The 12,639-nt window shown below is 41.5% G+C and overlaps 1 protein-coding gene across 1 annotated transcript in view; it reads left to right on the top strand.

The window, feature by feature from the left end:
• Positions 1-1,265: 1,265 nt before the first annotated feature.
• The window catches only part of C6H11orf49 (chromosome 6 C11orf49 homolog), an 81,689-nt gene continuing 70,315 nt past the window's right edge, over positions 1,266-12,639 (top strand). Inside the window, exons 1-2 of the mRNA XM_032112137.1 lie at positions 1,266-1,396; positions 11,313-11,415. Coding sequence (XP_031968028.1) covers positions 1,351-1,396; positions 11,313-11,415 — 149 coding nt within the window. The 5' untranslated portion in view covers positions 1,266-1,350. The remainder of the gene's footprint in view (positions 1,397-11,312; positions 11,416-12,639) is intronic.

Consider the following 12,639-nt stretch of genomic DNA (forward strand, 5'->3'; position numbering starts at 1 on the left):
TTGAAATATTTATATCTAAGCCATATGCTTTTAAAGACAGAACAAAAGACAGAGGAGTGGTCCAGGCAATCTTATGTGGGATATTAATAGTTAAGTTATAACATCCTGTTTGCCCTTTTTAAATGTGGCTGTCCTTTAAATATATATTAAAGTTGAGTTGCCAATGCCTCAGCATTTTCTCCTAGTGAAATAAAGGCAGATCATATGCATGTACAAATGGTTAATTTAATTTCTGTTCTTTTGCATTTGTCATTAAAAACATAGACAACACTTGTAGTTGACTCCCAGAATTACATCCTGGGCTGGCATTTTTCTAATGGTGATGAAAGAAACTGCAAAGTAATTTGGGAATTTTAGCCACATCAGCTTCTGGGAAAGAGGAGCCCAGCAGGCTTGCTTCCAGACACATGAAGAGCTCTGCCTCTCCTACATCCCTGGTCCAATGGCCATTCCCAGACAAGTTCCCAGCCAAGAACAGAAAGAGCCCTGTGACTCAGGACTTTTCTGCTCATTTCTACTTGAATCTACAGAAGGGACAATTCCTGATGCTCCCCATACCTCCCTCTCCTAAGCACAAGGGATGCAAAAATTCCATCTGTGGAATGGTATGGATAGAAGGACACAACTTTAAAGTATCTTCTTAGTCACACTTTCAGTCCTTGCTCTCTGAGACAAGGCTGCTACACAGGCTATTCATTAACTTCATTAACCCAGGGAAGTGGTCGCATACCAAGCCTGGTGGAGTTCAAGAAGCATCTGAACAACGCTCTCAGGCACATGGTGTGATTCTTGGGTGTCCTGCACAGGGCCAGGAGCTGGACTCGATGATTCTGATGCGTCCCTTCCAACTCAGCATATTCTATGATTTTAACTTATTAAAATTCATCTTCAAATTAAGGCCTTTCTCCCACAGCTGAAGTCCTAAATAGCCCCTAGCAGTAGATACCTTCTGGTTTCCAAGTTAAGTCTAATCAGAATGACTTTACCAGTGCCTTTCCTCTTGCTATTTCGGCTCTTTAGCCCGACTCGCTCTTGGCCCTCTGAGGTGTCCCTCGGCCCTGGAGCAGCTGCCAGGGCATCGCTCACCGCGCCCTCCTCACAGCCCTTTCCTCACGGCCCTGCCAGCAGGCTCTTGGCAGAGACCCTTCCCCCAGGCTCCCTCCGCGCTCCCAGCCTTGTCCCAGCTCCTGAGGGGCGGGCGGCGGGGCTGCTGGGCGGCGGGGGCGGCTTTGGGCGCGGAACTGTGGCGGCGTGGGGCGTGTTCCCAGCCGGGGCGCGCGGCCGAGCAGCGCCGGGAGCGTCGGGCGCCTTGGAAACGGGCGGAAGCCGGGAAGGAGCGGCAGGAGGAGGATGCTGAGCCCCGAGCGGCTCTCGCTGCCCGGGCCCGAGTACCTGGGTGAGGAGCGGCGCGGCGGGGCGGGGAAGCTTCCTGAGGATTCTCTCCCCCTGGTGTGCTGCGGCCCGGCATGGGGAGGGCTCGGCGGGGCCGGGGTGGCTGCGGCCCGGCCCGTCCTTCCCGGGGATTGCGGCGAGCGGCCCCAGGCTGGGCCGGGCTCAGGGGGGTCGCAGTGGCTTCCTGTCCGCCTTGGCTGGGCAGCGGGCAGCTCCGGGCGGTAACAGCGGGGCTGTAGGACGCGGAGGTGGGAGGGCTGCAGAGCCCTCCCGGGCGCAGGGAGCATCCCTCCGGTGCCCAGAGGTGTGGTCTCCGCGAGCAGCTGGCGGGAGCTGAGCTGCCGTCTCCTCCACTGTCCCCCTTGGCGATGCGAGTAGCAGCAAGCGGCGTCCAGCCTTTCTGTGATAGACTTCACCCATTACCAACCTGTTTTGCTCACAGATCTACGTGAGCATCCTTATTTTATGCTCGTTTCCCAACATATGGAAGGGGTGCTGCTCTTGTGTTGGGAGATGGTTCGAATGGTAGCTTTTGTTCTGAAACAAGGTAGCATTGGTAATATTTCCTACATAAAACGAAAATCTTTTAACCTGTGAAGCAGCTACCTCTTTGAAGACTACATCCTTTTAAGCTTGCTGTAAAGGCTTGATGTTCCAGGAAACTAAGGAGCAAAGTGATTTGGAGTTGATGTGTCAAATAAAAATAATTAGGATGGAATAAAGTCAATATGACTTCATTTAATTGCTCAAGAGGAGATGAATTACAAGTAGTAAGCATTTGGATTGTGTTCAAGAGAGTATTTGTGAAGTAAAACTCTTCAGCCATTATTTCCTAGGCCCAAGACCCTGTTCGGTAATAACTTCGGTTATAAAGATATACATGATTTTCTGTGGTTTTCTTGTACAAGGGAAGGTCAGAAATGGAATGGATTGGTTTGTGCTACTTGTTCCATCATGATTTTGCCATTTCTGTAGGTCAAAATGGAACAAGAGTATAGAAACACTGCTGTAAATTAAAACCTGTCTTGCAGGGGGTACTAGACTAAAAGAGTTTTGTTTAACCATTTAACCATTTAAAGGAGTGATCTAAGCCATCTTAGGGTAGAATCTCATTGTGCTGCTGCTGCTAGGGTGCTGTTGGGTGCTTTGTGCATACCTGCGTAACTGCAGTGCTATTCTGTGTCAAGGAAACTCAAGGCAGAAATAGGTTTGTTTTCTGCTCTATTCAGGGTGATTCTCATGGGACTCGCTTTGCTGAAGTTCGTATTGCTGATTTCAGTTGTGGAGCTTTGGGTGTTTGAGAACAGTATCACAGTGCCATGTAGACACACTAGACACACCCTTTGGGTTTGTGCTATTCTGTCACATCACCTCAGCATTTTCAACCTACATGCTAATAGAGAAGTTCATAACTTTTCTAGGGTTGCTCTAGGTTGAAACCTGCAAAATTTCTTTTCCTTAATGATCCAACTTGGTTTTAGGTTCTTGTAATTGTTTTTAATGAAATAGGCACTTTTAATTGTGTGAAACTTGTTGGTAAGGATTGAGTCACTCAAAAAAATCTAGGAAGCAGACTAAAAATATTTAAAGTGTAAGAATAAACCAGTTTTCTGTTGCACATCTGAAGGTAAGACAAGATTTCTTAGATGTACAAGATTGTTAGATGCAAGCAGCTTTACTAGCCACTTAAGTGAGCCTCCTTTTATCTCTGTTCCACATGCTGATTTGGAATTGCCTTTTCATTTTGTACAACTTTCTAAATTATTCTGACACTGGGGTCAGAAAAAACACGTGTGACTCTGTTAGGTTGAGGAATAACTTGCATAAGAGTCTGTTCTGTTCATCACTTAGTGTGACCTTCCCTTTAGATTGCAGTATCTGTTGTCTCTTAGAGGGGGGAAGCATATTCTTATTAGCTGTAAATTTTACCAAAACCAATCTTTCTGTCTTCGTGAGACTTTGTAACTTACCAAACTGCTCATAGATCCTAAGAAATTTAGTGTGTATTAGCAGTAGGAAAGTGGTTAAAAACCAAACCGAGACAAAACAGCCCCCAACTCCCCCTCCTCCCACCCCAAATAAACACACATCCCCACAGGTTTTTCTAAGTTGCTTTTCCATTTTCTACATTGGCATTCTGAAATCACCATTATTCGGATTTGTTCTATTGTGCACCTCAAAGTCTTGCAAATACAGTTGTCTGAACTGGGGTTGTAAGGAGCTGTGATAAATTTCACTTCCTATAATTTCATTCTGAAATTGTGTTGCTCTAGGTTGCCACATAAGGTATTCTCTGAGTCTCACAGATCAGATGACCCTGCCTTTTCTGAGCTGGAATGGGTAACTGCCCCAAACTCTTTTTTCCCTCTTTTCCCTCTTTTTCCCAGGCCAACACATAAATTGAGCAGCCAAAATAACATAATGTGCTACTTGCTGTGTTATTCACCCCCCCCCTTTTTTTTTCCCCTCTATTTGAGATAATTCTTCTACATCCAGTTATAATGCTAAGAGGGAAATAAAAGCAGTTGTGAGTTAAAATAGAAATGAACAGGGAGAGAATTAAGCATTCACTTAAGATGAAAAATAATTGCAAAGCTTTGGTATACCAAAATTCCTGGAAAATAAAAATCAGGGCAACATGTCTCATGCCACAATGAGACAGTAAGTAGAAGAGAAGAGATGACCATTACTTAGTGAATAGGAGTGGAGATGCGGTCTGGAGAGTTGGCAGAAAGGCTACAGTAAAGATGATGCTGTTACAAGCAGGACATTATAAATAGTATTTTCACTGAATAAACAACGTTTATTGTTTGGGTATAGTGATGATAATGTGTTTCTCATTTGATGGATGAGACTGGAACTACAGTAGGCAAAATGAAGCATATTTGAGACACTTTTTCACGCCTTCCTCATTATGGTTTAATAACTGGTGATTGCTCAGTTATTTATAGCAGGCAGTGGAGCACTTAGTGTATTGTTCTGCTCATGCAGCTGTCTCTGAAGCTTCATATTGTATTACTTCCCTGCTCCCCTTTCCTGTTATGGAGAAAAAGCAGTAGAGTACTGCAAATCTCCAAACTTCTCTTTTTCTTTGTATTTTCCTGCCTTCTACTACCCAACTCCAGGATGTTGTTTCTTGTCCTTCTTTGCCAATATAAGGCATGTTAGAACGCAAATACTCTGCTGGGGAAATGCCTTATCAGTAAAGCGTGGGCCTCTTAGTGCCAGAAACACGGTTATGTTTCCTCATTTCTCTCATAAAAGGTCTTGGGCTTAATGATGAGAAAGAATATACACGCTTTTACAAAACTGAGAAGCTCCCAACAGAGAACTTCAGTTGTGGAGAGAGACTGCTGATGCCTGAGGCTTACTCTTCTTCTGAACAATCTTAAGAAATATTGATCTGGAAAGTACAATTGTTTCCTTTAACAGCACAATCACTGCATAGGCTACATTGTTATCCAGGCATCTCAGCTGACACTGATTCTCCTCTTAGTATAGATATTTGGTGAACTTCTGTGAAGCACTGTGGCTGAAAGAGCTCATGGTCTAGAAAAAAAGAAGAGAATGCCTTTTTTGAAATTTTATTTCGTGCTCTGTTGTACAGATAGGAGAACTGTAGTGTAGAAGATGAATATAATACGTAAGAGTTTGCTTCTAGAAATGCTAATTTGAATCTTCTTAGACTCAGTCTAGTGCTTTGTCCAAAAGATGGAGGTTTCACTGCCAAGCTGCTGTTGTACAACAAGACTTCCACCTTAGCTTGAAAGGCACAGGTGAAATCTGATCCTGAATTAGGTCAAGTTCCAGAACTGGAGAATACAGTTCTTCTGCCTATGTCCCTCTGAGTACGAATAGGTAGGGAAACATTAGGTTACTTAATGCCTTTTAACAAACTGGAGTGACAATTATTTCTACAATGTTAATTATTACACTGCATAATTTTAGATTTAAACAAAAACTTCCAAAAACCCCAACCAAACAAAAAAAGAAAAGATAGCTCAATGATTTGCTTTGGTGACGGGGTGGTTTGTAACAGCTGTATGACACCTTGCAGGAGGCAGTCTGCTGGAAGGACTTGCACAATTAAGTCAGTCTGTGTGCACTAATATGCTCATTGTTTGAAACAAATTCTTAGCTGTGGTCAAGATTAAATTATAAACGGAAACGTTTCTTAAATTTTTTGTTGAAAGTGGTTTTGAAACTGTGAACATATGAAATACGCTATAGTTACGCTGTGTGACCCCTTGGCTTGTACTCCTGAGTAACAGCACATGTCTCACATTGTGTGATACCTCCGATATGACAAGGTCTACTTGTACTTATATGTTCTGTCCTTCAAAAAAACATTTTGCTTTTGAGCGTTATTAGGAAATTACACTGTGAAGCTGTGCAAAGCTGGAAGGAACTATAACTGTACAGAGATGTAGCATTTAGGTTAATTGTTTTGTTCACTTACTTCTCTTTCCCAGGCCATTTCTTAGCAACATCTGAAGAGATTAAGCCCGTAATGATACCTGAAAAGATTAAAAAGAGCATCCTGAAAAAACATTAATGCTGGAAAAATTTCCAGAGTTGATGTGATTTTGTTCTTGCAGTTTGTATCCTTACGACTTCTCTTTTGTGTCATTATTGTTTTGGTAATGTTTGCATGAAATTGATTTTATATTACTATAAATGTATCTTTCCAATGTGTGTAATATGGTAGTGTCCTTAGTTAAGCTCCAATTTAGAACAAATACTGAAAGAGTATTTAGCTATTACCTTATGCTCTCAGAGTATATGTTCTCATAGATTAAAAAATGCCAGAAATATTCCAGATACATTAAAGCTTGTTATGCTCTTGAGCTTCTGATAACTGAAATTAACCATAATGTTAATTGCATCAAGTAGTGTGTATTTTCAGCACTTCAGCTGAGGAGGAGGCAAATAAGTAAGAAAAACTGGTCTTATTATCCAGGAATTCCCACTCCTGTTTTTTCAGCATATTCAGTTATACCAGGAATGACCCCAACTTAAAAACAACAACAGAAAAAAAGCCCTCTTGTGTGCATACAGAACAAATTGCTTTGATAGACAGCTCTTGTTTAAGAAGTCATGTCTCCTGAATAGTTAAGCTATAATATAACCAGATGATTTGATAGTAATTTTTTAAGTAAAGACTTCTGTAAGTAAGCTGCGGGTCTGTTCTGCTGCTTCTTCAGACTATGTGATACATTTTTTACTATCTGATACCAATTTATTCCAATCATACTCTTTCTTCAGGTCATTTGGTACACTTTGTTTTTAAGTTGCAGCATCTGCTTTGATTTTTATTGCATCTTCTGGTCATCACATATTTGCTATTTCAAGTATGACAGGTATTCACTTCTCAGTAGATGTGCTGGTATACTAATCTTCAGGTTTCTCTGCCTCTGGAAGACTCAGTCTTGTTGGAAAAGGAAGCTTGTCACTGTAGCATTAGGCAGTTGTATCTAAGATGTAAAACTGGGAAGCTATTGAGCAAAACCAGTATGGCTAACGTGATTGGGTTGCCAATAAGTCCTGAAGTAAGTATTACCTAATTGATGCAAACAGTACTGTGGCACTTCCAAGATCTTAATCCTCTCCATTCTACTTGGATAATAAAACCATTACATATACACAGTATCATGACTTAAAGGTGACATCTATTTCCTTCCTTCCTCCTGAATTTCTGGCTCTAAGAATTTCGGTGCATATATTCTGTTTCGTGCAGTGATATTATTTGCATTAAATTTTCTTTCAAGACTTTTCAAATATCCATGCTTGTTCTTACAACATTTGTAATCAAACCTACAAAGTAGTGGATTGTTCTCATCCAAAGATTGAAACAAGTAACTTGGTGGCTTATAAAAAGACTATTTTTACCATTTTAAATACATATGCAAAATTATTTGGTGTGGTTATGACTAAATGGAATTAGTTGTGATTGTCTAATCCATTGTAGAGAAATCCATCGAGATTGTGGATTGACTGTGGTTGTAATCCTCATTATGCCTTGTACTTGTAAGCTGAAGATTTTTATGACTTGGTCTGGCCATGCTTGAATTAAACAGCCACTGCTCAGCCCTGAATTTGGTTCTGAGCCAAAATTGCATTCATTCCAAAATTCATTTTAAACACTGGGCATGTGAGTGCTGGTGGGGTGTGAGCATGTGAGTATCAGAGGCTGTTCTCTTAAGTGCTGCAGGAGGCAGCTTTGGAGGAGCTGTACATGTTGCTACTGATTGGACAGGGGCTCCAAGTGTAGCATCATTGCTAGTGGTTTAGTGATAAGAATGAAGAGACTGTGCGCAAAGGTATTTACTTAACATCAGGTTATGAGCTGCCTGAAAAATCCTCTTAGTCTGTCAGATTCCTTTGTGAAAGCTCACTGTTAGTTTTAAAATCTGACAGCAAAGAGTGTGGCACCTACCAAATGAGTGTGGCAGGCACGCTGGCTTCCTATTTGGGATAGTTGCCTGGGATTTCAGAGTCGAGTTTACAGAACATGGGTTGCATTGGAAAGTTCTGTACGAGTTGGGAACTTCTGTTACAATAAGCCTGAAACAAACAGATGCTGAGGATGATGTCCTGATGTAACACCTCCTGTATGGAAACTGCACTATACTGGAGTTCTGTCAGGAAGAAAATTATAGTAGAGACAGCAAGCTGTAATAGCACAGTGGCATGAATATTTGGGCTTTACATTCTGATTTGGACTTGCTGCCTTACTATTGCAAAGTGGGCCTCAAAAATATGAGTAACATGTATACCAGTACATCATTATCCCTGAATTTTCAAAAACTATTAAAATGTATGAATCATCTCATTTATTTTGCCTAGAACCCCACAGATTTTTGATTATGCTTGCATAAACAGTTAATGTTCCGGTATGGTTCCAGTGTTTGTTATGGAAAGTACCATTTGTATAAATTAAGGAACTACTCTTTTGCTCTAACCAGACTCCTGGCACTTTATTTTGCCTCTCTGGCCTGCTAAAACCTGCCTGCAAATTAGATTTTGTTCTATGACTTTTCTGTATAGTATAACATTAGCTGGGTTATAAAACATATTACTTGCATTGTTCCATGGAACTGGGCAGTCAGTGAACAGGAAGCCAGAGCTGGAATTTGTTTTGGCAGTGTGAACTGCGCTACCTGGAAAAGAGCACAGCAGCCAAAGGGACAGAGAGGGGGACTTCTCAAGGAGATTTCAAGTGCTATTTTCTTTTAGCTTCTCTGCTCACAGATTTCCTTCCTTCCCCACACCTCTACCCACTCTTCTGGGAAATAGGGAGAGATGCTCTTTGCCAGGATCCTTAGGCTGCGCCACAAAAAGCTTAACAGAAATACCCTTTTACAAGCAATTGTATTCAATAGTGACCCATATATTTTTGTGTACATTTTGAAATGTCATACAAATGTCTAAAATTCTATGTTGAAAGTTAATTTATTTTCCAGGAGCAGATTCAAAGGTATTTATTATAGAGTCAGCCACATTGTGCTGTGTACCACTGTGGGATCATGCCTGTCTATTCACAAAGGCTTTTAGGGGAGGTTTATAACTCGAAAAAAGGCAAAATAATGCAATGTTGTTCATTGATAGGGACTATTCCATGAAAGGCATGTATACTTCCCCACAAAGTTTTGAGAATGGTTTTGCAGTTGAGCAGTTTATTGCAGGCTGAGTGGAAGCCTGTCTGCTAGTACCATTTCCTAGCTTAATCTGCTGCTGCTGACACCTCAAGAGGGGCCTGGGGAGACGATTGCTGAGTGTAAGATGGTCTGCTTCAGGAGGAGGGAGGAAGGATGGGCTGAAGTAAAGCTACCCAGTTGTTGCTATCTTGAGCCTATGACTGAGCTGCACAGACTCATTCTTCCCTCAGGGGACACAGGTGCGCAGAGCTATTTTTCTTTAATCACTCACATAAATTAAATTTATTCCTTTGCATTAAAATAATTAAATAAAGCTACGCCCTATATCTTTTAGTGCCAGATAATATCTTTAAACCTTTGGCTCACCATTTTGCTATCAGCTGCAAGGTATTTTCCAGGGTGTGCTTAACCAATTTTACCATTGTCCTGAAAAGTGTTCTAGGCAGAGAAATCCCCTGATAGCAATCAATATTCATGCATACTTTTAATCACTGTATCCACTGGGAATAATCATTTCCGGGCCTCTCTTGAAGTCCACCTGCCCCACACTAAGATGAAAGGGCCTCCCATGCTGTGTATCAAGTGGTACAGGCTTGATGCTTACCAGAATATTAAACACAAATTAAAATGGTTTGAAGAATATTGATGTGGGTCTGAGGTTGGCCAGTTGCTGGTGAGGGGGTGATTCTGCCAAGTCTGGAGCAGATTGGCAAGGAGCAAGAACAGCCCTTGCCTTTCCTATATTCCCTAAGGGTTTTCTCCTGCTCTTTTTAGGACACGACACTACTTGCAAAGGTGCAGTAGGATACGTGTTTAGGATGGAGGTGTGTGCTTTGGGAACAAGGTTTGTGTGCTTTCCAGGTTAGGAATGATTTTCCTGGGTTCGTTGTAACTTGTCTTCTGATTGTTGAACTGTAGATTTGGAAAGTCTACTGCTTGATAGCTGGCACATCACCTCAGACTCGGCTCTTTGTTGCTCCACCTTGGTTTCTAGCCAAAAACATCAAAGGGGCTCAGTGGTAAATCTGTGCTGCTTCCTCCCTGGCAAATGCTTGTTTGGTACAGCCTGCCCCCTGTAGAAGCAGCAGAACAGTTTGTGTTGCACCAAACTGTCTTTACTCAGGGGTCTTATAAGTGAGCGTCATTCTGTGGTGGGGTACTGGCAGATCCCCCATTTCTGAAATTCTGCCATGTTTGGCCTCGGTAGTTATTGGAGACTGGCTGTTGAGCAATATAAATCTCTCTCGGCTTTGAGACCTGTTCTCCACCTGCCACAGTCACTGATGCTTGTTTGGAAACAGATGTACTTTTATTTGCACCTTCAGGAAGAAACCTTTACAGTGATGCCATGATGACTTTTTGCCTTTTCTTTTATACCCCTTTTATACACCTTTTAATAGCTTTTGTATTCTTAGTGTTTTTTAGCCTACATTCTTAGACTTATTTGTCAAGCTAGGAGACTAAACATCTTAAAAGCCTTGTAGTTAGGGATCAGAAAGCCCCAGACACCAAGGTCCTCTTCAGAGTACATTTTGTAAACTAAGATAGAACCATCCAGGGGAGGAAGGTTCCTTGGGGAGGGGGGATCACTCAAGCCTCTCATTGGGGAATTTTTGATAGATATGCTAATTAGTAAGACCTATAATGTTATACCCGATCTATTGATAGTGTGTGTGCATTGCGGTATGCATTTTGGTGCATTCCACTTGGACATGTGCTCCTAAGGATCCTTAAAATAAATACTGAGGTAAAATCCCTTTTTCCCTTCTAACCGTGTTTGAGTCTTGATTTTAAGACCAGGAAAAGGCATCAACAGAACAACCTTAGGACTACGTGGCTTTAGTATAGAGGGAAGGGCAAGGAACACCTAAAGCTCTGCAACAACCCCCTTGAAAAGGCATTGACCACCTGTGTAGGAAAGATGGCTGTGACTCAGAACAGGGATCAGGAACTCCTCTTGAGTAAGCATTTTCCAGTGAAACTGCCTCACAACTCCTTATCTTCCTTCAATACCAAAATCTCAGGGGGATTCTAAAAAAGAGTCTCTACTGTCAATGACTAACTCTGTGTAGCCAGGAAGGAAAGCAGGATTTAGGTGATGAATTTTACTATCCATATCTGGGAGAAAGAAACCTTTACTGTCTAACTGAGGAAGCAAATGCTTGATGTCTTGTGTAAGGCACACAGCTGGGCTTGTCTGGCTCTGGGCTTTGTGGGCCCCTTATAATCTAACTTCTGTCTCTTACTGTCTTTTCTTTGCAGCTCAGCGACATGTCCTCACATACATGGAGGATGCAGTGAGCCAGCTGCTGGAGAACAGAGAAGATATTAGTCAGTATGGCATTGCCAGGTTCTTCACTGAATAGTAAGTACATCAGGATGCTGCCAATAGGGCCAGCCTGAGGGGAGCTTTTGGAAACAGACAGGATACATGGAGAATGGAGCTGGACATGTGCTGGTTATGTTGTGAATGCTGGATTTTACTGGGTTAGCCAAGGGCTGCCTGAGCATGTTTTGGAAATGTACATGGGTTTTGTACACTTCAGTACCTCTCGTATTACAAACATTTGTGTGAAGCAGTCACTCTGGAGAGCAGAGATTTTTAAAACATGGAAAACCAAATTCTGCTTGTCTTAGTCAGGACTGTTAGTATCAAACTGCTTAAGAGATACTGAAGCAAACTGCTTCAGGGACTGCTTCTGGTTTCAGCAGCACTCATTCTTCCTTTTTCTGAGTATGAATTTGAATTGTTTGTCTGCTTGTGTGATTGTTGTCCTGTTGAATGCTTTAACTGGATGCCTCTTCTTGCCTTAAAACCTGTATAAGTCCTTAAATACTGGACAAGAGCACAATCTCTTCTTACTAATTTTCAAAAAAATTCTTGAGGGAAAATCTGTGCTTTCTGTCCACGGAAAGTAATACTGACATTAGTCAGCTGAACAAATAGTTGGTAAACAAGAGCTTAAGAAAGATAAAGAGCATGATTACAATGATCTCCACCCAGCAACAGGATTTCTTTACCAGTGTTGAAGGCAAGGTGGCTTTGAAATACCTAGCTGAAATTGTCATTCAAGCATCTCTGCAGATTAGGTTTAGTTTGCATCTAATTTCAAACTGACACTTCTGTGCCTTTTCGAAACTTCTGATCATATATACTTCAAAAATTAAATGGTGAGCAAGAGGTCATTCATGCAGTGAAACTGTTCAAAATGCTTCTCCATAGTATTTCTTTGTCTTGACATGACACCTTGACCATTTTCTTTTCACTTCCTGTTCCTCTTCTAACTTTGAAAGAATAAATAGCGATTCAAGACCATTATAATGAACCAAACCGTCACCATAGAGCAAAACCCTCCGATTGACTTAGGTGCTGGAGGTCTTGTTTTTCCCATTTATTTTCAGAGATAATAACCATTTTACAGGAGTTTTTGTTCACAGTGAGTGTTTTGTGGAGTTTCTGGTTTCATGAAAGACAGGAAAAGGCTGCATGTTCATTCATTCTATAATACAGAACTACTAGTTCTCTTTTTTTCTATTAATTTTTTTCTTTTATAATATATCTGGAGTTTAGCAGATGAAATGGTAGCAA

Source organism: Corvus moneduloides, chromosome 6 (genome assembly GCF_009650955.1).
Source record: "Corvus moneduloides isolate bCorMon1 chromosome 6, bCorMon1.pri, whole genome shotgun sequence".
Lineage (NCBI taxonomy): Eukaryota > Metazoa > Chordata > Aves > Passeriformes > Corvidae > Corvus > Corvus moneduloides.